At 37.6% G+C, this 26,735-nt stretch overlaps 1 protein-coding gene across 6 annotated transcripts in view; it reads right to left on the bottom strand.

Moving 5' to 3' along the window:
• map4l (microtubule associated protein 4 like) overlaps window positions 1-26,735 on the bottom strand; it is a 51,028-nt gene that overhangs the window by 22,864 nt on the left and 1,429 nt on the right. For 4 of the 6 annotated variants that reach the window (XM_051128893.1, XM_051128909.1, XM_051128918.1 and 1 more), the window contains exons 2-6: window positions 18,988-19,172; window positions 9,952-10,041; window positions 9,755-9,844; window positions 9,467-9,640; window positions 4,115-5,164 (exon numbers count right to left, since the gene is read on the bottom strand). In XM_051128893.1, the coding sequence (XP_050984850.1) occupies window positions 4,115-5,164; window positions 9,467-9,640; window positions 9,755-9,844; window positions 9,952-10,041; window positions 18,988-19,168 (1,585 nt within the window). In that variant the 5' untranslated portion in view covers window positions 19,169-19,172. The remainder of the gene's footprint in view (window positions 1-4,114; window positions 5,165-9,466; window positions 9,641-9,754; window positions 9,845-9,951; window positions 10,042-18,987; window positions 19,173-26,735) is intronic. The other 2 variants (XM_051128902.1, XM_051128936.1) reach the window with 2 other exon arrangements.

The following is a 26,735-nucleotide window of genomic DNA, read 5'->3' as shown; positions in this document are numbered from 1 at the left end:
TGGGTTGTTTTGACCCAGCAGGTTGGGTTATGTTTTACCCAACCACTGGGTCAAAACAACCATATTTTGTAGTTTGTCTATTTTACCCAGCGCTGGGTTGTATTTAACCCAGCAGTTTGTAAAATGCAAAGCGACCCAAAACAGCCATCTGTTTATATGGAATGGATAAACATGTTTTGTGCAGATCACAATGTGTTTGTGGCTCTTGAGGGAAAAAACATCCAAAACAACTTTTCTTACACTCAGACAGATAAATCAGATGTCACACACTAGCCCTTCAAAAAAAAAAAAAGAAAAAACTCTCCCTCTAGCCATTAGACACATCAGCCTTTGAACATAAGTGCCATTCCAGTTCAGTCATGTCCTCTCACTGTCTTCTGTCTTTGAGAAATGAAGGTTTTTATGGTGACACACACCTGATGATCATTACAAGCTAGACAATTATACATGAAAAAAGAAAAAAAAAAGACTTGAGCTACATAAATCACTTCCACAGTCGGTCACAAAAGCCGAGTTCTGCATTATTCAGCACTTTACAGCATGCATCTGCACAGAAATAGCACATACATTTAAACCTCTATATTAGGTAACCTACTACCCCAGTTAATTACAGACATCCTAAAATGTAAGCAGTAAAAACCATGGTTTTAAAACTATATCAGGGACACCACAAAACCTGTATTACATACTACTTTTCTGGCTCCCGCTGCATACGCCCTTCCAGATTTGAGCAAAGGCATGTGATGTCGTAATTCATCATGTGTAGTCTGATTGGCTCAGGCACCTTAATTAGAGTGAACTTCACACACACACAAACTACAATGCATCAGCTGCAGTGGCCTTCCAGGCCAGTGACAGATACAAAAGAAGTCTTTTCTCTCTGACTATCTCATTGCTAATGGGCCAGATTCTTGTGAATGGATTTTGTTGCATAAGCACATGTCAGATGCACTACATAATATAGTTCAATATACAGAGGCTATTGAAACTTCCTGACGCTTCATTGCATTTCTTAGTGCATTTTCATTTTGCATCTTTATAATCCTTATATAATCAATATAATTGATTATTATAATTCAATATAATCCTTTTTGTTGTCATTATGTGACATTTAGACAATAAAGGAATGCATCTGACATTGACATATACAGTACTGCCATTTCTGAATACAAAAAGTTATTGCTTAAATGTTATTATATTAAAATGTACATACATTACAATCAATTTTAGAGTTTCACGATGACCATAAACAGCTTTTGAATAAATGGAGCAGTTTTATGCCAGTGCCATCTCTATAATTTAAAATCTGTTCACAACAATTAAAATATCACAACGTTCTTTTCAGTAATGAAAACACAGCATCAGAAAGGCATTTAACACATTTAGCGTGGGGTAGAAGATGCATGCTCATTGAGTAATCGGGAAGCTATGTCACAGAGTTTCTATTTCTGGAACATATCCTACAGTTACACCCTAGCTTGTTCTTTGGCAGGTCCTATTCGCTGCATCACCAAGGAAACCGCCTCCCATATCCATAGCAACAGTCTCCCCGTCAGTGCAGCTGCTGATATTAGGGTCCTGTGTGGTCGGAACCACCCGAAGGGAGGGAGAGGAAGTGAGTGAGCAAGGGCAAGAAAGGACGAGAAGGCTGATCCGAGTAAAGGAAGAGACTAAAGGGCCAAAAAGGGCATCTATTGTTTCTGTATTTATATGACTGAAATCCAGAGAAGACCAAGTGATGTGTCAAAAGCTAGCTGGATATAACCTGTAGAGCAGAAATGCAGCGAAAGGTCCTGACTCTTTACGTCATTCGAGACGTCATCAGGGATCTCTGTGTTAGCTTTTAATCCAAAGCTACCGCCCAGTACTCAATATCTCTCAATATCTCTGCCAGAGTGCAGCACCTCTCAAACGCCTCTGAACACACCCTAATCGCGTGCTATAAAAAGAACAACTCTATGAGTCTTATATAATGGCGAATGGCCCAGCCATCAATTTTACATGAGCTGCTGCAAGAGGATGGGAGAGACAGGAGGAGATGTGTGTGTGTTTGTGTGAGAGAGGGAGATGAAAGACAGAGAAAGCCACAAAAATACAATAGGGAGTATGAATTCAACCTATAAATATCACCTACTAAGAATAACTAATTCTAACTACTCTTGAATTTACTGGTAATTTGAATAGATAAACAGTCTAGTAAATGGAAATTTCTTCTCACATCAAAGGGGTAGTTCACCCACAAATGAAAATTACCCTATCCTAGGGGTATATAACTTTCTTCTTTTAGAAGAATACAACTGAAGTTATATTAAAAAAGTTTAAACAAATATTTTAAAAAATCACTTGGTTTTTGTGAGACTAGCATATTCTTACCGGAGTTTACGCTATGCCTATGTAATATGTCATCTGGTGGAACGCCACTATCTCGTAAACGTGTGTATGACAGTTAACGGAAGCTAGAGATTACGGATTATGAAGTTTTAAATATGGATATTTTTCTTACAAAAATGTATCGATTCACTTTAGAAGGCCTTTAAAGGAGAAGTTCACTTCCAGAACTTCCTCACCCCCTTGTCATCCAAGATGTTCATGTCTTTCTTTCTTCAGCTGATAAGAAACTATGTTTCTTGAGGAAAAAAATCAGGAATTATCTCCATATAATGGACTTCAATGGTGCCCCCAAGTTTGAACTTCCAAAATGCAGTTTAAAGCAGCTTTAAATGGCTATACACTATGCCAGCCGAGGAAGAAGGGTCTTATCTAGCAAAACGATCGGTCATTTTCAAAACGAATTGACAATTTATATACTTTTCAACCTCAAACGCTTGTCTTGTCTAGGTCTGCGTGAAAAATCGTCCTACATCGCTGGAGAAAAAGTACCGACCCAGAGTTTACAAAGTGAACGTGCAAAGAAGATCAAACTCCCTTTACAAAAAAAATGGTAAAACAGCGATATAGGACGACGTACCCTAACTGTGTTGACTCGGATTACACAGACTACGCATGTGCATCACAGAGACGAGACAAGACAAGCATTTGAAGTTAAAAAGTATATGAATTGACAATTTGTTTAGAAAATGAGCGATTGTTTTGCTAGATAAGACCCTTCTTCCTCGGCTGGGATCGTTTAGAGCCATTTGAAGCTGCATTTAAACTGCATTTTGGAAGTTCACTTATTTGAAGTCCTCTATATGGAGAAAATTTCTAAATGTTTTTCTCAAGAAACATAATTTCTTATTGACTGAAGAAACATGAACATGAACAACATTTTGTTCTGGAATTCTTCCAGCAAGGATCTAAATATCAGTTCACCCAAATCATAGCAGCAGTACCCATAATTCACATTAAGATAATGAGATATTTTCTTACCTGGTTGATGTCCAGTGTTGTTCAAATAGTGATTAACATGAAAGGAAGAAGAGAAGAACATCATTAACACATACTCACAAAACTTCTATCTGCTATAAATTAAAAGGTTAAATACATCTAAAGATAACAATTTCAAAATCTACGTGTAGCAGGTGAATTGGCAGACAGACCTCTTAATCTCATAAACATTGGATTGACAGTTCTGAACAAGACTAAAGCAGAATAAAGAGTCATATAGCATAAGATGGCAAGGAGTGACATACAGAAAGCTGTTCACCCACAGAATGATAAGAAAATGTACAATCCCACATAGACAGTTGACTAGCTGACACACATCTACAAGACAAGTGCATTTGGAGGGATGCTGTGACCAAGAGAAATCTGGAAATCCAGGAAATGGTCAACTAAAGAATAACAGTTAGTCGGCTGCCAGTCGTGATGCATAGCGATCAGTGTGTTATGACTGCACTGAAATGTTAAACATCTTTATTATAAGAATGGATTACATGCAGCAAAGGTCCAAGCTATAGAGGGCTGACATGAAAGAAAGAAAGAAAGAAAGAAAGAAAGAAAGAAAGAAAGAAAGAAAGAAAAACAAGAAAGAAAGAAAGAAAGAAAGAAAGGAAAACATGGAGTACTAGTGTCTTGCTACAGTATTTTCAGAGATAGCTAAGCAGAGGAGGGCCCACTTCACTGAGCCATGCATTATGTAAATCATCTCCATACAGTCTTCATTATCACCAACCTTCCAGTAGGGGGGGCTGTGCCGGCAGGAACTCCTTCTGCTCTGTTTGTGAAGGGATGAAAGGCGTAGCTTCGGGTTTTAAGCTCACTGCGGTGCTGGGGGGAATTGTTGGGAAAGAGTGACTAACAGCTGGTGCACTCTGACAGGCAGGGATGTCTGTGCCGGCGGACAGTGAGCCAGTGGTCAGATCAGGAGCAGCCTCTGGGGCAGTGGTGTGAGGGATGGGAGTTTTCACAGGGGTGCTCTGGGATGGGGGGCTCGCATCTGGGGTCTCTTCCTGTAGCACTGAGTCAAGGAACATAACACTCTGAGTTGGACTGAGGGTAAGGGTTGACTTCTGGTTGGGATCAGTTAAGTCCATGCCTGGATGAATACCAGGCAACTCTAGGTTAGACTTATTGATATCATCTTTAGTCAATTTATCCTTATCAAACATATCCCTGTCAATCTTGTGAGTTGAGTCACCTACGGGATTCGCAGTGGACTCAGTGCTTGCCTGCCCAGTTGGTTGGGGTCTGCATGCTTGGGTGTCCGTGAGGTGCGGAGGTTCAGGTGTGAGTGAGGGCGGTGCACTTCCCTGATCTATGCTAGCACTGGATGGGGGTTTTGAATCACCCAAATGAGGGCTGCTAAAGTCCATGTCCATTACGGTTGAAGGAGCACTCCATTCCTCCGGTAGCTTCATCCTGCTTTTACTTTTCTTGGCCTTTATGCGTCCTCCCCCTCTTTCTTGGAACTCGCTTTCCCAAATCTCTTCATCCCTACTAGGAGGTGAGGGGCAGCCATGGTTGGAGCTTTCGGAGGGAGTCTCTTCTGAGTCTGGGGAACCGAGACTATCCAGAAGGTCATACATTTCTTCCCTGTTCTTGCGTTTCTTCTTTTTTCGCTTCTGCTGCATTCCATTTTCTTCCTCCATGGACTTTTCCTCACCAGATGCTGCATCTTGACTCTGGGAACCCAAGGCATCAGTGCGAGTCTGTTCTGCCTTGGAAGCATGGGACTGCTCCGTAGAAAGCACTTCCTCAGCTTTCCAAGGGCTTCCCAAAACTTCTTTGTGTACAGAGAGGAAGAGGAAGTGTCACTGACTACCATATAAATCATCGGACAACAAAATTTCTGCATCTCCAACTCATAACAGCTAACAGTCCATTAGATCAGCTACCTATGAACCACTGATCACTTGCATCATATGGTGCGTTACACCAGAAGATGATATGAAGACAGACAAAATTCACTATCCACTAAGCAAATTCACAATGAACTCAGAAGAGGATTAGTGTTAGCCATGGGTTCTCTTGGAAATTTCCAATGGGTTTTCAGAGTTTTTTTTAATGATTAAAAGACCTCTCATCTCAGAGTAATGTTACTTGAGGAGACTTTCACAACAAGCTAAATATGCATGCTTCCCATTGTGTGGAAATTGCTGATGTTTCAGCTTATATTGTGTGAAATATTACAAGTGGAGACTAGCAAATTATGAGCTTCCGATTTAAAAATTCTTTTTTTGTTTATAAAGCACAAGGAGTACTCCATGTTTTCAAATGCAAAAACTGCACAACAATTTATGTGATTTCCTCAGAACTTGCCAGGCTACAAAAATGTGTCATAATCATGGTTTCTGTAAAATGATCAGGAATACTGTAAGGCGCTGAAAGACTTATAACTACCTGACTGCAAGAACTTGCAGTGTATACGCCTGTCTTAAGTTGACAACAAGTTACTAAAAGAAACTACAATAATAACCCTGTTTCCATCCAAAGTTGCGAATTTAACTTGTGTGCAAAATTGGAATGACGCATAAAACATTTGCGAATAAGCAATGTTTCCATTCCATACTCTGGTATTTCATAGGGGTGGGATATTTATGGTACCTCACGATTCGATTCAAATCGATTCTTGGGGTCACGATTCGATTAGAAATCAATTCACGATTTTTCGATTTTCAATCACAATTTTTCATAATTTGTTTGTGCACACTGGACATCAAACACACCAGTATTTTAATACAAAAACAACCTAGTCTATAGTATGTGTAGTCCTGACTCAAGAAATCAGTGTTTATTATTAACTATTAACTTCCTAATAAATCTAAAATACCTCACACTTCCCATTAGGGATGTGTCCGAATGCGATCACACCGTGTTCAGAAAGGAAATGACATGTACTACAAAACCCCTAAATATGAGATGGGAGGAAAAAATATATTTCAATGCTTTCTCGTGCAATTATATCATTGGGTAATTATACTGTACACAAATTGCAGGCATCAGGGAGCCGTTATTAATATGTAGGGCATTGAAACTTTTGAATGCGCGTTGTGTTTTACTTTCACTTTCGAGATTCGCAATCACAAAGAGTGGCAGTAGACCTACTTACCACATATTTTACAAGATTAGATGTTTGTCAGTGGTGCTCAGAATATGCAAATCATTCGCCATCGTCCTATCAGTCATCTCTCCTTACTCTGTTTATGTGGTAAGTGAAATATATATTACATGCTCTAATGTAACAGGTTACTGCTAGCGCGGCTAACCATGTCCCTTTAGTGGATCCGTAGAACACATTGTTCATTTTCCATCCCTTTCCTAATACTTCCCATAATATCAAAAGATCAATAATTAATATAATATTTTTCCAAACACTTGCCCTTGCTAAAAATGTGGCAGGATGTATTTGTTTTTCCTCCTCCATTGTTGTTGCTGTTTTGTTCTGACAACATCATGCTTTTATTATTAATATAATAACCCTTCAACTGTCAAGTTTACTACACCATATTACAAATAAATCCTAACCTAGTCATGACAAACTATACATCGTTGGAAAGGTCTAAGACTCCTAAATAGATATTTTACCATATTTTTATGTTAGAAATTACATAGGAAAAGTAATAGATTAATATATGACAAGAGTGCAACTTAAAAAATCTACATCATAACATGAGTTCTGACCTTTGTGACAAAAGACTTCATTGCCTTTTCCCTATCACGCTTTAGATATCATAAGAAATTATATATCAGCTCAAAACCTAAAATCTCAAAATTCATCCAAAGGCTTTTTAAAATCAGACATTGCATTACCACAGAAAATGTACATCCAGATCATATTACAAAATGTTTTCATTCATGAACTATAATAATTTAAGTCTGGATTTTTATGTCTGTGTTCAAAAATGGGAGTGACAGTTAAAGGGTTAACTAGAAAATTATTTTTTGAAATTTGTGAATCAATGCAAATCGCTAGAAGACTAAATGTGAATCGATTTTTTTTCCCACCCCTAGTATTTCAGAATGACCATAACAAGATTTCAGATGCTGTGCAATAAGATCGGTACACTCACGTTATACCATTCCATAGCGTGAAGTCACGTGACTTTTTTTGATGCACATGGAGGAATTTTTTGGCAAATGCATTTCCATCTCCTATTATTCGCATTAACTATTTTTTGCACAAGTCAAAAGCCACCGCAAGCGAGCGTAAAAACGTTTTTGCAAATTAAGGGATTTTTTTTTTTAAATTAGGTGTTTCCTTCATTTGCCATACTTAAAAATGTGCATTAAAACAGGCTGATGGAAACATAGCTAACGTGTTGGATGTCATATTTCCTATTTAACAACATATTTTCAACTTATGGGATATACGCATGCATTGTGGTACTGTCTTAAATGCGTGTCAAAGACTGACACGGAAAAGAAATGATAAAACTGTTGTTATTTTGGTTTTCTTTGCGCACAAAAAGTATTCTCATAGCTTCATAAAATTACGGTTGAACCACTGATGTCACATGGACTATTTTAACAATGTCCTTACTACCTTTCTAGGCCTTGAACATTGCGTTGCTGTCTATGGAGGGACAGAAAGCTCTCGGATTTCATCAAAAATATCTTAATTTGTGTTCCAATGATGAACAACGGCTTTGAAATGACAAAAATATTCATTTTGGAGGGAACTACACCTTTAAGTATTCAACTTAGGCTTTAAAATTTTAGTTTGAGGTATGACTGTTTGTCATTCAGGTTGCAGAACAAAAGAAAACCCAGTGGAAATTCACCAGTGGCAAATTAGCCTTCAAAGTTAGCCATAAAAACTGAACAGCTCTATAGAAAACAAAATAGCTTTTCAATTCTTTGGATATCTGTATGTTACATTCATGATAAAGGCCTATTACTGCTGTTCCTCAAATAGGTACTTAATGTAAGATAACAGATCTGAGGGTATCATGCTCATATTTGTTGCAGAGAGTAGTTAAATGGGTGTAATAGTTTCAGCAGTGGCTGAGAGAGAATGTGCTGAGACTACGATGTGCTCACTTGAGAGCACATCAAGTGAAAGTGCAAATGGGCAAATGAACTCATGGAGAAATAACAGGCAGGGATAACAACAGAGGCACAGTCACAGAGAGGCCAACTCAAAGAAAAGCCACAGAGAAGAGTCACATGACGTGGAATACCCGGTATAAATCTCAGCACTGGGGACAAATCAAGGTCACTAAAATGAACCAAAATCCACAAGACGACAAACACTTAACACATAATGGTTGACAACATCAAAACACATTACATTTAGAGGGAAACAAAACATACTGCTAGTGCTAACTGAATTTGGAGCATGTTTACCAGTGCTATATTCTAGCCATCAAAGCATAATAATTTCTAGACCCAACCTAATTGTTTTTCTGTTTTGCATCATATTTTACATGCCTCTCCTCATTCACCAGACTTAGCGCTCTTCATTGATCAAAGGGTTATAAACAGTCACTTGGAGGAAGTGCCAGTGGCGGTAACATCTATATTTCACATATGAGGTCTGAAATGTGAAATGGCTTTCTTAGCTGGCTCTGGGCCAGAAGACACATTTCTCTTCTAAGTTTCACAGCCATCAAGTAATATTAGAGAGTGGCCGAAGATAAATCTTTAAACGCCTTCCACCATAATGCACACAGACTAGTCAGACAGGAATCGAAGGACAAACTGTAAATAATGATCATTGACTATTAAGATCCATCATGTAAAATGATTTGGAATGGACATTTCAGTATTCAAGATATATTTAGTCACTAATACCAAGATATTTAGGCATTCGATACCAGAGTTAACAAGCTCACTATTGCTTATCCCATCAGTTAAATCATAACTTGAACTTGAAGGCCAATGAAAAAAGTATGAAGCAATTATCTCATGAAAAGACTGATGAGGCATCCATGCCTTGACCGGACAGAGTGGAATGATATGAGAGCTGAGATCATAGGACATTCTGTAACATAATAATTCAATTAGTATCTTAATATCTGTGTTTAAAATCTGTCTTACCTGTTCTAGACTGCAGTGAGATGCCTTAAGTGGTGATAGACTTTACCTGCAGAATTTTCCTGGCTGTTACGAGGGCTTGTTTCACTCGGTTTGGGTGGTTCATTGGCAAACAAGGGTGAGGTCTTCTGAGGTTCACCCATGCTGGGGGGTTTGGAGCTCTGGAAAGGGGCCATGCCAACATTCATATTCATACCAATATTCATTCCAGGCTGAGAGAACCCTGAAGCATAGAGCAGCAGAGCGATACCGCATTAAAACTTAACACAGCCTGAGGAAATGAACTGAATCTAACCCACAACCTTAAGTCAGCAAGACCAAACAAGGCAGTGGTTACCCAGAAAAGAGTCCATGCTGTTGTCTTTTACCGTAGATCCCATCTGCTGGTTTCCTAATTGGACAGGCTTTTCCATCATTGATGTTGGGCCTGGAATTAGAAAGACTTGGACTAATGACTAGTATATAATTAGATTTTTTTGGTCAGCTATTTCATTCAATTCTCTTAAGCAACCTTGACATACTCAATGATCCCACCTGACTGAAAGTCATTCTTATAGACATATTGTCCAGGTGGGCTGGGATGGATACCTCCCTGAGGGTCCTGACGTTGCCCTCCAGTCTGGCCTGCAGACACGAAAAGAAAACAGACAAACTGACTCTGTAAAAGTGTATAAACACTTGGTTAGTTTTTAAACCTAAAAAGGATTTATGCAGGATATTAGGTAGTTTACTAAATAATACAATCCTATTAAGAAATGGTACTACATTTTTCTTTTATAAATTATATCACAATGCCTGCCTAACAAAAGGACTTGCCAAATTACAAAATCTCTTTAAAATTAAAATAGCAAGAGCTTTTTTAAAAGAGTAAGAGGTTTTTTAAAAAATTAACTCTTGTGTAAAAGCCAGGATACTGAATCAGTAAAAGCTATAATGCATTTCACTAATCATTATTAACCAAATAACAATAATAACCAACTTTTTGGCCATAAAATCTTTCAATTTAATTTAAAGGGATAGTTCACTCAAAAAACTAAATTCTGCCTTTAATTTCTCATGTCGTTCCAAACCTGTAAGACCTACGTTCATCTTCAGAACACAAATTGACACAAATTTCTGATGAAATCCGAGAGCTTTCTGACCCTGCATAGACAGCAAGGGTACTACCAGAAGTCGTTATTTTTGGTTTCTTTGCTTACAAACAGTAACTATTTTAACGACATCCTTACATTTTTTTGCCTTGATCATGGTAGTACCAATTGTGTTCTTGGATGAGCTGTCACCACTGTAGTATGAAGCAGGGTGGAGCTTTTATCATGCCACTTCCAGTAAAGCAGGGCTGTTTTTAGATACATATAAGTGTATTGAAATTTCCGTTATAATGCTACTCTGTGCATCCGTCAACTGTCAAATAAAACATTAAAGGACGCATAAAATATTAAAGCGTCTTTGGTGTTTCCATGTTTTCTACAAAATAAAACCGGAAAATGATGATGACATCATTGACAGGCGACGCAATGACAAGGGATGGAACACTAGTTAAAATAGCTTATTTCTTATTTTTTGCATTAATGTAAGTACACAAGTCAGCAAAATGTATAACACGGTTCTAGTGGTTTTTGGATATTTAAAATAAAAAATCGTACAAACAGAAGGTTTGCATTTATGTCACGGTTTGGTCAGTTACTCGGATGCGCGGCCATATTGGAGATACTCAGATGTAAACAACAGCACGGATTGCACGGTCAGTGTACAACTGAATACCTTGTTCTGCTAATTTATTCTTTCTAAACCACAGAAAAAAATGTGTGGAAGCTGCTAAATCATAGAGAAGGACTTACTTAGGAGGAAAGGGCGCAATATTTTCACAAATTAAAGCTAATAGGTGGTAAAGATATGTACAAGCAGTATTACTTAAAGGTGCAATGTGTAATATTTAGAAGGATCTATTGACAGAAATGCAATTTCATATACATAACTATGTTTTCAGAGGTGTATACATAATGAACCGATATGTTTTTATTACCTTAGAATGAGCTATTTCTATCTGCATACACCGCGGGTCCCCTTAGAAGTCGCCACCATGTTTCACCAGTAGCCACAAGTAGCCCTAAATGGACAAACTGTCCTACAGAGCACGTTTTCGTCACTATGTTGTTTTGCGAATAGAACACTGACACATTGATGAACAAATACCAATAACATTTGCAATAACATCAGTTTATTGCATAATCAAGTAAATATAATTCCTTAATTTACTTTTGTAATGAAACCTCTTTGCTCTGCAGTCTTCTAGCTAGGTGAGCGTTGGACTGAGCTGTTGGTTGCAATTCACAACCTCACCACTTGATGCCGCTAAAAGTTACACACTGCACCATTAAGATATTAGCCTAATATTTCACCTACCTGACTGGAAATGACAAACACAAATGTCAGGATTCTTTCCCTGGAAATCCTGGTACAGTTTGGCCAACCACAAACGCCTTTTGTTCCTCAGACAGTTCTTTGCGCTCTTCTCCTTGATTTGTTATAACTTTTGGTAGTCTATGGTACTCCAAATGTTTTTCCTGGTCTGCCAATTAGTACAGCCCAAAACATGGCAATAACTGACCATTTTCAGCAGTATTAATCAGCAAAATATGCAAGTTTCATTTGGTTCAGTGGCACTGTTTACGTTCAGTGTCGTCAATATGGCCGACTGATGACACGTCATGAAAACACTCTATTGTCCATCTATGTGGTGATATTGTCAACATACTCTTTAAGTTATTTTCTTTGATCTGTTAAAATGTATTATATTAAGTATATTATACACTGCCCTCCAAAATTTAAGAAACGCCCTTGAAAAGTGGGGTTTTGGACAATATTGGCATGAATCCTTTTTAATTTGTGATAATTTTGCAATTAGACAAGATTGCAATTTTCGTTTCATCAAAATATCCACCATTAGCAGCTATTACAGCTCTGCATAATCTGGGCCTAAATCCATTGCATTCTAAATTTAACTGGCAATCACTGGCAAACTATTAAGGTGTGCTGACCCAAAAATCTTTTAAAAACCTGGGCCAAGTTTAAACCAGCAACCAGGCATCACAGCTGGCAAAGGGGCATGTCTGACTTTGACATGTATATATTGCCATTATTATGTAATCAAAATGAAAATCATTATTGCTGGTCTTCATGGTGTCAAGTTACTTTAATGTATTTGCACCAGAAAATTATAAGGATTTATGCTGATATCGTCCAAAACCACACTTTTCCAAACTTTTGGAGGGCAGTGTACTTTTTATTTGAATTTTGAATGATACAAAAACACTGCCATAAATGGTTCAATTGAATTTCTGTATTGTAATTTTTTGTATGAAATGCTGAATTGCTCAGACACAGTTCACAACACCCACCTTGGAATGACACATCTGTGAAAAAGAGGAGTGTAATGTTGCACAACGAGATGAACTAATGAACTGGTGATTTAATTGCATTTATCAGGTCGTGTAAATGTAACTTTCATGAAATCTGATTGACTGTCTGGTTTAATGTGTCCCCTGTCAAAGGCAGTGGGGAGGGGCGTCCCTGAAAATAGGCCTGCTCCCATCCATTCCAATATTTCGCCATTATGAGAAGGGCAAGTGGAGATGAGTGATGCTGAGACGATGGGACAGGCTGGGACTGCAGGCCTGTTACCGTAGTTACACAACCAGCTGAGGCTGCTCTACGTTCCCTAGGCATAGCACTCTGTCAGCATCAACGCTGACTGACACGAGGAGCCAGCACTGAACCAGCATTAGCTCAGATACCAGCCCTGGATTAATGATCGTGCTCCCACAGGACTTGGGCCGTTCCAGCTCCATGCAATTATCCTCTTTGTGGAACAGGATCGGTGTACATGTCACTGTGAGTCATGCTGTGTCTGCTATATTAGCAAGAATGCAATAGGAATCTGGCCAGGCCTTTGTGTTGAATGTTGATAAGGTAGAGAGAAGTCGACCCTAATGGGTCTTCAAGGTGATTTCTGCGTTTATGCCTCAAGTAGCATGTTTTCAATCTTCTTTATGCTTCGGGATGCTGATGGCGTACTAAAATAAACCCGAGCAGAGCAATGGCCTTACAAAGAGAAACATATGAACCTGAAAACAAGCTGCAGTTAAAAGCCAAAAAATGGAAGAGGGACTAAAAATAGTCACTTTTGTCCCAGACATGAGGCACTTGAGGTGCAGACTGCCAAGTCATGCTGTGGTAGAGAGCCTCCTTTTGCAGTTAAAGGGGGAGTAGCAGACATCCTATTCAGAACAGAATCGATTGCATAACGTCATAAACCAGTGCTGTACTATGAGTCCCAGCAGCATAAAATCACACAAATGTGATTGATGTATTACATAATTTTTTGATTTTACAGAAATATTGTTAAAGGAGACATATTATGCTCCTTTTTACAATATGTAATATAAGTCTCAGGTGTCCCCAGAATGTGTCTGTGAAGTCTCCACTCAAAATACCCCACAGATCATTTATTATTTCATTTTAAAAATACCTAATTTAACTGGATGCAGAAACACGCTGTTTTCGTGCTTGTCTCTTTAAATGCAAATGAGCTGCTGCTCCCCGCCCCCTTTTCCAGAATAGAACTGTGCCTTTACAGCTCGTATCTCAGATACTCTACTAAAAAACATCTGTTTGTTTCTGATTATCATTTCTGATAATACGATAATACTTCTGATATACGTTTTTTTGAGCGGACGCATTTCAATCATGTGCGCATAAAGTGGCTGTCACACAGCATGTGAGTACTAAACTAAGTTCTCTTTCATGTCTTATTGCACTTAAACTGTCAATTATATATATATATATATATATATATATATATATATATTCAAATATAAATCAACTGCATACTTGTCTTCTCAGAGGCTAGGACTCTAAATAGTGTTTTGTGCTCGTCAGTGCAGCCAAAGACAGAATAGTTAACATGCTTTGCTTGAACTTTTGCCATGGCATTAGAACTGGTGCACCATTGTCGCTTCAGATTCAAACGTGCAGATTCAGGGGCGATAATATTATAATAAGATGCCACTTCTACGTCACAGGTGGAGCGAAATCTGAGCGGCTTGTTTTTTACAAGCTTGCAAAGAAAGGCTTACCACTGGGTTGTACTGAATTTTTAATTTTTTTTCACATTTTCTGGGTTGGTAGATGCACCGAGGACCCGATTATTGCACTTAATTCGCTAATTTAATTAGCTAAATTATGGTTACGTACCAACTATTCAGCTGACACAAGCGCTTTTTTCAGTATTTCAATAACAACCAGACATCAGTAACAACCAGATGGTGCTATTTTTGTAGACTGCATATTTAATATTTATTATTAAAAATAAATCATATTTAATCTAGTGATTAGAGACTGCTAATATAGTTTTTAGATTTTGTAACAAGCGACAAGTTTTTCTCAATCACCCTTTCCACAGATCTCAGATCTGCAGCATGTATTTTGCAATAAAAGTTAATGGAGAAAACCCATGTAAAATCTATTACAGCAGCATATTAAAAATACCCTGTGTACACGTATTTAATTGCATGTTACACTGCAGCACAATGAAAATAATTAAATCGAGTTATAAAGTCTGAAATACGAGATATAAACGTACATTTTACAAGTTGTCACAATTTTGCATTGTGAGATAACATAAGTAAATGTAAAATGTTATAGGTTTATATAATATGTTGTAGGATCTAATATAATATGTTCCCTATAAACCGCATACACTCTTAAAAATAAAGGTGCTTCACGATGCCACAGAAGAACCTTTTTTGTCTAAATGGTTCCATAAAGAACCTTTAACATCTGAAGAACCTTTCTGTCTCACAAAAGGTTCTTTGCGGTGAAAAAAGTTCTTCAGATTATAAAAAGGTATAAGAGAGATGGGTCTTTGAAGAACCTTTGACTGAATGGTTCTTTGAGGAGCCAAAAATGGTTCTTCTATGGCATCGCTGTGAAGAACCTTCTCAAGCACCTTTATTTTTAAGAGTGTATGTGAATAGTATGTAGACCTATTGTTTAAATCAAACATATGCTTTAAAAGTAGAGTAATTATAGCAGGTTTCATCCATTAGTCTGTGCATTTAAACATCTGCGTTTAGCTTCAAATGGCGTTTTTGACAACTGTATAAAAAACACAAAGAAATAAAAAGTACAAAAATACATTTTATATCTCATTCGATGGATTTTTCCCGCTTCGCAATGTGCGTGCAGCTGCAAGTGTCGTAACTGTGACGTCTACTCCAAATTGGTCTATACCCTTGATGTCTGCAACGTGTAACTGTTTGAAAAGGAAGGTCATATGACAGCAGAGTAGGACAAGAGCATAATTTATAACAATGAGAGTAATTTGCCAGAATTCAATTATTTCTTCAGTTTATCAGATGTAATTTTATGGTATTAAAAAAGACATTAATGAAAATATACACGATAATGGACTGCAAGTGTAATATTATTATCTCTCCAAGTAGCTGCACAGCCTGTAACGGCCAGCATAGTTATTGATTAATCATCTTTACTGTACTTTGTTCTTTAGAAACCCTCCAAGCGCTTGTCAACAGACAGCTTACAATTTCCATAAATCTTTATTACTTTGTCAATGAACAAGCTTTATTATCTCACACAACCTTTTCAGGAAAAACATGTGTCAGGTAAATATATTCCTTGCTTGCTAGCTGGCTGTAATTTTTATCAATACTGACAACTTATGGTTAATAAGTATTTTTCACTGAAATTTCAGTTCCAGCTATGATCTGATAAGAAGTGACTACAGAAAGACCGCTTTTGCTATATGCTAACTGTCATATACTACAGCCTTATCATATTGAGAGTGCAAGTCTTTACAGTAACAACAAATAAATGGCCATTTCTCTCTTAATGGAGGCAGAAATGTAATCTCATATGGATCTTTGACTGTAGCTATTAAAAGTATCCGTCATATCTGCTTCCGTCAGCATCCACATACGTGCTCACTGCTGCGCAAATACTGTATACACATACCTTGCTGTTGTTGAGAGTGCATCCTGCTGTATTGATGTCTAAGCATTCTGTCAAGCACAACCCAGTATCATACTGTAAAGGTCAACGTTTCTGCATATTCTCTTACACGTATAAAACAAAACACTTTTATATGATCAACGTAGGATAAAGAGAAATAGAAAAGGAAGGTCCCAGAAACCAAAGTTCATCTACCCATTTGATGACCTTTGCTAAAATACTTTGTTTCTAGATGTTACTAGAAGACTAACTTCACAAAAAGCACCATTGTTAAACAATAACTTATTTTAGCATATTTATTCAGTAGCATAGATACTATTAGCACTCTTATGCATACCACGTGTTTAAACTGTGAAATTGTGCCCCAGCAAACAATAAACACATTTGAGAATAAACAGTGGTGATGGTTGTAACCCAAAAGGGAAGGATGATGTTCGCTTAACCGAACCTGGAGTTCACTCCGGAGAGTTTTTGGCAGAAGCCAGCACGGTTTGAGGCGGCTGGCGAGGCGGAAAAAATCTTAGGGGAAATTCTTAGATCTGAGATGTTGCCAACCATGATTAGGCGTATGTCCTAGACAAACAAGCATAAAAGCAACCCAAAATACCTTGGAATATCAATGAGCTTTTTTCTCATGAAACCAACTTGAACAGGATCTGTAACTAAAGGAAAGAAATAAAATGTGCTTCTGCCACTTCCCACTATATGTTGTGGTAGATAGAGATAAGAAAAACACAAATAAACAACCACAAACAGCATCTACTTTACATTAGATACATAAGATTACACCATAATGCAAATGGAAGACAGTAAATTGCAAAAACGAAAGTGAACAGGCTGTTCCTGATGTTGCATTGTAGTACACAATATAACGAACATATCTGCATCAAACAAAAAGAAGAAAAAAACTATATACCCTAATAAACGCACTAATGTTTAAACATTTGAGGTTAAAAATACTAAAACACTTTTAAATTGCAAAACATGGCAACACTTTGCAATAAGGTTCATTAGTTAACTACATTAACTCCTAGATAGATATTTTACCACTGTTTTGAGTTACAAATTGTGTAGGAAAAGTAATAGATTAATTTATGACAACAGTGCCCCTCAAAAATCTACATCATAACATGAGTTCTGACCTTTGTCAGAAAATACTTTCTTCGTTCGAAATCATAAGAAATTACATATCACTTGCAAACTTAAAATCTCAAAATTCATCCTTTGAAAGCCATTTTAAAGTCAGACATTGCATTACCATGGAAAATGTAGATCAAAATCATATTACAAAATGTTTTTGTTCATGAATTATAAAAAATTAAGTTAGGAAAGTGCATTTTTACGTCTATGTCCAAAAATGGGAGTGACAGTTAAAGGGTTAATCTTAGTTAATGTTCAGAATTAACTAACGTGTTATTAAAATCACAAGTTAACATTATTTAATGCACTGGGAACTAACATGAACAAACAATGAACTAACATTAACAAAGCTTAATAAACAGTGTAATAAATGTATTGTTCACTGTTCATTCATGTTAGATAATACATTAACTAATGTCAACAAATGACACCTTATTGTAAAGTGTTACCAAAACACATCAAGGATGCATATTTATTTGCTCAAAATAAATACACTAAAAACTGTAATATTGTGAAATACAGTATTATTAAATAGTTTCCTATTTAAAATATATTTTAAAATGTAATTTGTTCCAGTTAACTGTAAGCATTTTAAGTTTTGATTCTTGAATATTAAGTTCAAAAGAACAGCATTTGTTTGAAATAGAAATCTTTTGTAACACTCCAAATGTATAAATGTCAAAAGTTATATGGTTTTACATTTATGTTATGTGTTTTTTTAATCCATTTAGAGCTTGTTGTATGAAAACAGCTGCTTGGACACTTTGATAAATGTGCTTTTGTGTTTGATTAAAACAGTTCGTTAGTGAATAACATTAAAGGTGCACTAAGCAATTTTTGAAAAACACTTTTGACACACTTGTAGCCAATCAGGAGTAAGGGGCGTGTCTAGTAAGGATAGAGAGAAGAGAGTGCTCAATTTAAAGTGCACAGGACGGATATTAGCAGATCGACTATAGATAGAGAGAAATGGAAGATAAAAGAAAGAAAATATTGGAGGTTAAAACATTAAAAAGAGGGATTATGGTCAGGCAAGAAGTAGGACACGCGTAAATACCAGAGCTGCTTTCCAACGGTGGACGGCCTGGAGTTGGACGAGGTTGCGCTGTTTCTTTTCGATAGGTGAGTAACGTTGATTTTGCATTGTTTTACACAACTTATCTGTGTTGGCTTCTTTATGAATATCCTTGTCATGTTCGCTTGTTTCCTTGATCGTTGTTATGCTAGGGTTGTGTACGTACGTGTGGGGCGAAGATATCAAAACAGGGCCGAGGTGCTGTTGGGTGTGTTTGTTTTGGTGCTTTCAACATCAGCATTGTTTGGCAAAAATCACTTAGTGAATCTTAAAGGTGAGTAAATTCACAGTTATGGGAAAACTTCTCATTCAAAAACACATACCTTCTTTTTTGCCATCCATCCCATCCAGAAGAGGGCGGTATTCTGTCTTCCCAACGGTCTCGCCCACTTTATCGTCGTAGGTCTGTGCCTCCAACCCAGCCACGAAATCCCTCTTCAGCAGGCTGTCCTGGGTCGCCTTAGGTGCCCCATCTGTGAAGGCATCGCGCAAACTGAAGTCCATCCTCCTGTAGAAAAAAAAAACAAGGGCGATCAGTGAAAACAAATCGGGCCTGAACCCAGTTAAACAGTAATGCAGATGAAAGGGCATTTACATAGTCTCTATATATCTTGCCTTAGATAATGCTGCGATAAAAATTGAATGGCCTATTTCTGACTACATCTAACATTCTTAAAGGGATAGTTCACCTAAAAATGAAAATTCTGTCATTAATCACTCACCTTCATGTCATTTAAAACCCATAAGATCTTCGTTCATCTTCAGAACAGAAATTAAGATATTTTTGATGAAACAGCAACTGACACGTTTAAGGTCCAGAAAGGTTGTAAGGACGTGGTTAAAATAGTCCATGTGACATCAGTGGTATTCAGTATTCTTGTAGCTTCATAAAATTAAGGTTGAACAACTAATTATGTCCTTACTACCCTTCTGGGCCTTTCATCAAAAATACCTTAATTTGTGTTCTGAATATGAACAAAGGTCTTACAGGTTTGGAAGGCATGAGGGTGAATAATTAACGACAGAGTTTTCATTTTTGGCTGAACTATCCCTTTAAGGTTAATAGATAACAATTCATATCTCAAATCAATGACAATTTATGGTGCACTCAGAGGGATCAAACACTGTAAGTCTTCTCGTATGAAGGCTTATAACACATAAACATGGCCAGATGTTCAGACCTAGACAAATCTGATCATGTGTCTGTGCACCACATATAAAGATCAGCAGCCATTTTGAAGAATGTGGCTGAATGGCAAATGTACAGCTGTTACTTTAACTAAGGTTAAATTAATCATTTCATTTTAAAGGCAGAAAATGCTTCCATAAAACATATGTGACGTGTACTACAAGCATATGAACCCGTTTAAGATGGGACACCAGATGTAACAAGACTAAAATTCAAGTTCTTGATTTGCTCAGATCTGCCCTTTTACATCAAGACAACCACATATTGCGCACATAAACAGAGAGAGAAAATAAAAGAGGGAAAGTCAGAAAAGCATAGTGAGAGAAAGAAAGGGGGGGAGAGAGAGTGCTTGTCATTGTGCATTTTCCCAAGACACGTGTTTGTTTGCCATCGCAAGGGTTTAACTGTGTCTCTTTGTTTCTCTAGCTGTCACACTATCCACATTCACCGAACCCAGATTAACACAATTACACACTGTCCTGTTCAACAAAGGTCCAAAAAGCGGCAACATTTGCATGACGAACATACAAACCATCACAAACCAAATCAAGCCGTCGCCCATTTTGACAGCGGGGGGGCAAATGAGTTAGGACCCAAACAAATCTCCACAACGGTTTTGATCTATCCAGTATAGACATTAATATGATTATGCAAGTCTGTTCGAAGCTAAACATGGGATTAAAATGCTGCTGCCCCAGAACCTACCCAGAATCCATCTCCTCCCCCCTCAATCTTCCTCATCTCACTCTCTCTCTATTTCAGCAATTGGACTTTCCTTTTCACTTTTATTACTTATCCACAGCTTCATCTTTGCATTTCCTTCTTAAAATGTAAAATGTAATTCTGTTGATATCCTGAAGGATGGTAAGAGGTCCAGCTGGTCCAAAAAAAAATGAAGGGATTAGAGGTAGCGTGATTCCCCATTGTATTTGTCAGCTGGACTGAATTCCCTTCAGACGTCACAAAATCAGCCCAAAACACTTACTGTAATCGCCTGTTACTGTACAACAGCAGCACACTGAACAGTAACATTAGACCGTATGAACAATTGGCAAAACTAAGCTATAATGCTTAAAATGACATCTTACAGAAATCTTTCTATATCATCCCCTTCAATTCTGTTGATAAGTCATATGTGTGCAGATTTTCATGAATCTTAAAACAAATTTTGGTAGTGTTCACAAATATGTTGTTTGCAATTTTAAAATACCATTTAGCTTTATTTTTTTTTAGTTAGTTTCCAAGGCAATATAATGTTCATTTATGTTTTTTAAAGGGTTATTTCACCCAAAAATGAAATAATGAGCCCATTATTTACTCCTAGGTGTATATGACTTCCTTCTTTCAGACGAAATATGCAGTCGCAGTTATATTAAAAATTATCCTGGCACTTTCATGCTTTAGAATAGCATGGGCAGGTGTTTCTCTTCATCAGTCCAAAACAAGTCCAATAAAGTGCATCCATCCATAATAAAAAGTGCCTCACACGGCACTAAATAAGGACCTTCTGTAGCAAATCACTGCATTTTTTTTTTAAAAATCTACACATTTAAAACGTAATAATTACTTTAATCTAGCTTGCACCAACTGGTCGTACACAGAAGCCTTTCCGGACATTGGACACTCAGAAGTGACGTACGCGCAGTGAAGAGGGGTAAACGAGGATTTGTAAAAGAAAATGTTGGAGGATTTCGATATAAATCAAGAGGAGACTGATTATCCTTTGCTTAAGTAAGGAAACTTTGCATCCTTTGCTCCTGTAAACAAACGTTGGTTTGTGCGAGACTGACCAGCACATGTGCAACGCTGATGCCAATCCACCCGGAAGGGCTTCCGTGTACGACCAGTTGGTGCAAGCTTGATGAAAGGGATTATTATGTTTTAAATATGGATATTTTTCTTACAAAAATGCATCGATTTGCTACATGAGGACTTTTTTTCACCCCCTGGAACTGTGTGAGGCAATTTTTATTATGGATAGATGCACTTTATTTTGCTTGTTTTGGTCTGTTGATGAGAAACACCCGCCCATGCCATTTAAAGCTGGGAAGGGTCAGGATAATTCAGATTGGATTCGTCTAAAAGAAGGAAGTCATATACACCTAGGATGCCTAGAGGGTGAATAATGTGCTAATTCTGATTTTTGGGTGAACTATCCCTTTAAGTATTTCATATAATATTTACAATTTATTTGATTTATTTCAGCTGTATTTCAATAAGTAAAAAAAACTACATTTATTAAGTTTTGATTAACAATAACAATACTGTATTATTAAAGCCAAACTCTATTTTTCCCAGAGACAAAAAAAGCATGTCATATGGCATGTCATATGGTGTGGTATCCTAAGGCTTACTCATCAGACCGTGGCAAATGAGACACAGGTACATCCCTGCACTTTTCCTGCTCTGACTCTGACACGGCCCTGTGTCCTGCTGTGATTCAGCAGTTTTTCTTTGTGCTTTGCATGATGTCACCGGCCCTGGCACAAAGTGGCATCTCACAGAGTGCCATCACTCTCTGTTTTGGAGAGACACTCTTGTACACATAAATCATCCGTTTGATTCAAGAGGCCTGAACACTGTGGGTGGGTGTATGCGTGTAAGTACAGTGTTGGTCTGAGGCTATATTAAAGAAACTTCTTGTCTTAAAGGGATAGTTTACCCAAAAATGAAAATTACCCATCCAAAAATGAATTACTCATCCTCAAGCCATCCTAGGTATATATGACTTTTTCTTTCAGATGAATACAACTGGAGTTATATTAAAGGGGTCATCGGATGCCCATTTTCCACAAGTTGATATGATTCTTTAGGGTCTTAATGAAAAGTCTCTAATATACTTTGATTAAAAATTCTCAATGGTTTTGTAAAACAACACCCTTTTTACCTTGTCAAAATGAGCTCTGCAAAAATCATCTCACTCTAAGGGGTTGTTCCTTTAAATGCAAATGAGCTCTGCTCACCCCGCCCCTCTCTTCTCTCTGGGGAATGACGATCTTGTTTACTTTAGCTGCATTTAGCCGCATGTAGCCGCTAAACTTCCTAACTACCACGTTATAAGGAAAGGCGATCACAAAGATTCATAAAAAAATGCTTATACACATCTGCTGTAAGCGAAGCTAGATCATAAATGATTTGTGCGAACATAGACGGATATATTTAGATCGGGAGGCACATTCCATTCACAAACAAATGTAATCCACTGCATCTTCAGCGGCTCAAATGCCGGGAGTAAATGACGACCACTATGTTCATTATTACATCCAGCAACACAACACCTCAGTCGCTCAGTCGGAGATATTCTCGTCTAACTTAGATCCCTGCTCCGGCATCAAAACAAGGAAAGTTACTGGACTGTGACAGCTTGTCACTTATAAGGGGGAATTGATGTGTTTGTGTAAGAAAAATATCTATATTTACAACTTTATCAACTTTAATCTCTAAAAGTAAGACTACTAAGAGCTCCCTAAAAGTTTGCATGCTTGTTAAGAATCACCTGTCACATGTGTTCACCAGGTTTCATGAAGTTTTGAGTTTTTGTTTAGGCTTTATAGGCTTTTGGGTATATTTGGACGGGTCCCTTGTCTAAACGACCCCATAATAACTTCCCAAAGGGTAAATTTCAATATGTTTTGATATTTATTGACCCAGAGAGTCCAGAGAATTGTATTGCAGTGTTTTTTTCCAGACTGAGAGAAAAACCTAGGACTAGTTTGCAATGGTATATTATTCATTTCTTCTTAATTATTTAACTAAAGTTTTGATTGACAGCAGTGGTTCTAGAGGCAAAGTTGTTTGGAAAGATGAGGTCAATGGTATGATATGAATATCACGCGTATGTGTAAAAAAAACAGGCAATATACAATTGTTTACGCCCTTGAAAAATGTAACATCGCCCCCCCAGTGGCCAATTTCTTTCAAACTTCTCTCAGACCTTTAGGGCCATGAGTCAAACAGTGATCTTATCTAACGAAACGATTGGATATTTTTTTCGAAAAATAAAAATTTATATGCTTTTTAAGCACAAAAGCTTGTGTAGCACAGGCTCTGAGATGCGCGTTCTATGATGATTAGTTCATTTTGAACGGATCTTTAATGTAACTCGTGAAGAACAAGTCGTCTTGGGGAGTGATTCGTTCAGTCGCGCATACGCAACATTCTATTAGGTTCTGTACTGGAATTAGTTCTCCTGTTTCAAGTTTTTGGGTTTTTAGAGTCGTTCATTCATCTTATGGGGCTGTCACGTGATGAACGAACGTCTCAATCCTGAAAACCTGTCAGATAAGAGGTGAGGTGAGCTCAAAAAGGTAGAGAATGACGAAAAACTCCATCTTATTTTCTCCTACAACTTCAGAATCCAGTAACCAGCGTTTGACTTACTTGCACTTTGTTAGTCTTTGCGCGTTCGCTTTGTAAACACTGGGTCTGTAGTTCCACGTGACCTTTCGACATGATTCAATGGTATGTAGTGTTGTGAACGTGCAACTCAGAACCCGCGCTACACAAGCTTTTGTGCTTAAAAAGTATACAAATTTTTATTTTAAAAAAAATGACCAATCGTTTCGCTAGATAAGACCCTTCTTCCTCAGCTGGGATCGTTTAGAGCCTTTTGAAGCTGCATTTAAACTGCATTTTGGAAGTTCAAAATCGGGGGGCAAAATTTAAGTCCATTATATGAAGAAAAATCCTGACAATGTTTTCCTCAAGAACCATAATGTCTTTATGTCTGCAGCAAATAGTTTAAGAGTTATGAGCGAATTTGTACTTTTGATTGCTGTAGCGCCCCCGCCAGGCGAGTCTTGGTGACGTTGTAGATGGTGTGAGTACTACCATCACTCCAAGTTTCAAGTCTCTACGACTTACGGTTGGGTTTGCCTGATCAGTTTTATGTGGAGATCACTGATCCTTGGCCATTCTAACAATTACAATAGGGTTTCAGCGCTACACGCTTGAACCCCTACTGAAAGATTCTGCACTAGTAAATACACAAGCAAATGCATGACACTGATCTTGAGACTCTTTGTACAGACAGTCAGATGTTCTTCCACTGATGCTCAAGATGCTCTTTAAATTGTCTCAAATCATGCTAGAGAACATGATCGTTGGGTTTCACACACTTGTGTAACACTCAGACAGCAGTGCACGCTCTGTCCTCGTGTGGTTTAAATGAGAATAGCGAGCTCAGAAGAGTTGTTGGGTTGGGATTTGGCAACCATTTGTGTTGCTGTGTAAACCCTGTATTCCAACCATTCCTGTATGAATGCACACAGAACGTGGGATGGGGGTCTGGCTCAATGTGTTCCATTGTGTGCCAAAGCCACTGAATATGCGGTTACTGGCTACCACTCATTGTGACAGGGTTTATGTATCTGCGCCACTACCAGTCTCTGTCTGTCTCTTAGTTATTCTGAGTAAAAGTGAGGTACCCAAAAATAAGGTACCTTCAACTGTCAAACTGCTGTCAGTTGGTACCTGGTATTTTTGTAACAAAATATGATCTTGTGTATTTATCACCCTCAGCTTACATCATCGTCCTAAAACGGGGAGAGCGCTACTGGCCCCCCTTATAAACATGCTGCCCATGGTCACAGCACAACAGCGGAGGGGGGGTGTCTGTGCAGATTAGAGTCAGAGGCCATCAGTGAGGGGAATGAAGATTATGTATGACGGGACGCAGGGCATCACAACAGGCCGGCAGGCCCTGACCTGACACCCCAGAATCGTGGCTGTCCAGAAAACAGCATGCCATCTTACAGAGCTTCCCTTTCCCAGCAACATATGATGACCCTGTTGGCTCACACTATATTTACATAAAACAAAATATTATTCATTTTTAAATATGGGACATTTTAATGTTCATGATGTTTTAAAATGTTTTGTATTCCTAGTTTTCAGGTTTTTTGTGACATTACATTCCAAAGCAAGTTTAAATGTATCAGGTATCAAAATTATAATTAATGCAAGTTATACACACAGTCAAACCAAAAATTATTCAGACACCAGATATAATTTTTGATGTTTTTTTACTAGTAGATGCAGGACACTATAGTTCATTTATGTAAGTGAGGATAGCAAAATAAAGTAAACTGTGACATATTATACCTAAAAAATTTGTCATAAAGTAGACTACCAGTAAAAAATCAAAAATTTGATTTGACATTTTGACCTGATCATGTTTTGTTACATACCTTTCTATCAAAGTTATCTGACATTATCAAGATGAATTTGTTCTGACAGTTTAACTCTTGTCATATTTTATTACCATTTCCTAAACTATAGTGAATAAACTGATAATGTGAGAAATGTTGAAGGTGTCTGAATACATTTTGGTTTGACTGTATATAAAAACTGTCAAATTAAAGGTCTAAATCCCTGTTGGATATTACAGTTTAAAGTGTCCAAGCTGCTTTTTGGAGCGTGGCACTTGGGTTTTTAGCAGTCTACGAGCTCTAACTGGCTTTAGCAAGGTCTAGCTTGATTTAGACCCTAATTTGGTCTAGTTAAAAACCATGTAAACCAGCCACCATCGAAGCATAACAGCACAGCTACAATTAGGCTATTATGAAATATTCCGATTTTAAATGATTAATGATCATAACCAAAACTGTTCTAGGGTTTACCAAAAAATATAGATTGTTTTGCAAAACCAAATCATCAGTTCAAATCCACAACAGTTATGAAGATATTGTTTATACAGGCTTATGTTCTACCAGTTTTTTATTTATGTGCTTAATCAGATCATTTACGTCAGGCAAATGAAAACATTTGCAGAATGACAGCAACCTTTGCAGCATTAATCACTGCTATATTTACCCATCCCGTGATATTTAGAAGTGAATCGATCATTAAACATATTAGTCCCAGTTTACCTGAAACCCACTT

The sequence above is a fragment of the Labeo rohita genome, chromosome 2 (assembly GCF_022985175.1).
Source record: "Labeo rohita strain BAU-BD-2019 chromosome 2, IGBB_LRoh.1.0, whole genome shotgun sequence".
NCBI classification, from domain to species: Eukaryota; Metazoa; Chordata; class Actinopteri; order Cypriniformes; family Cyprinidae; genus Labeo; species Labeo rohita.
This window is presented reverse-complemented; position numbering and strand designations above follow the sequence as displayed.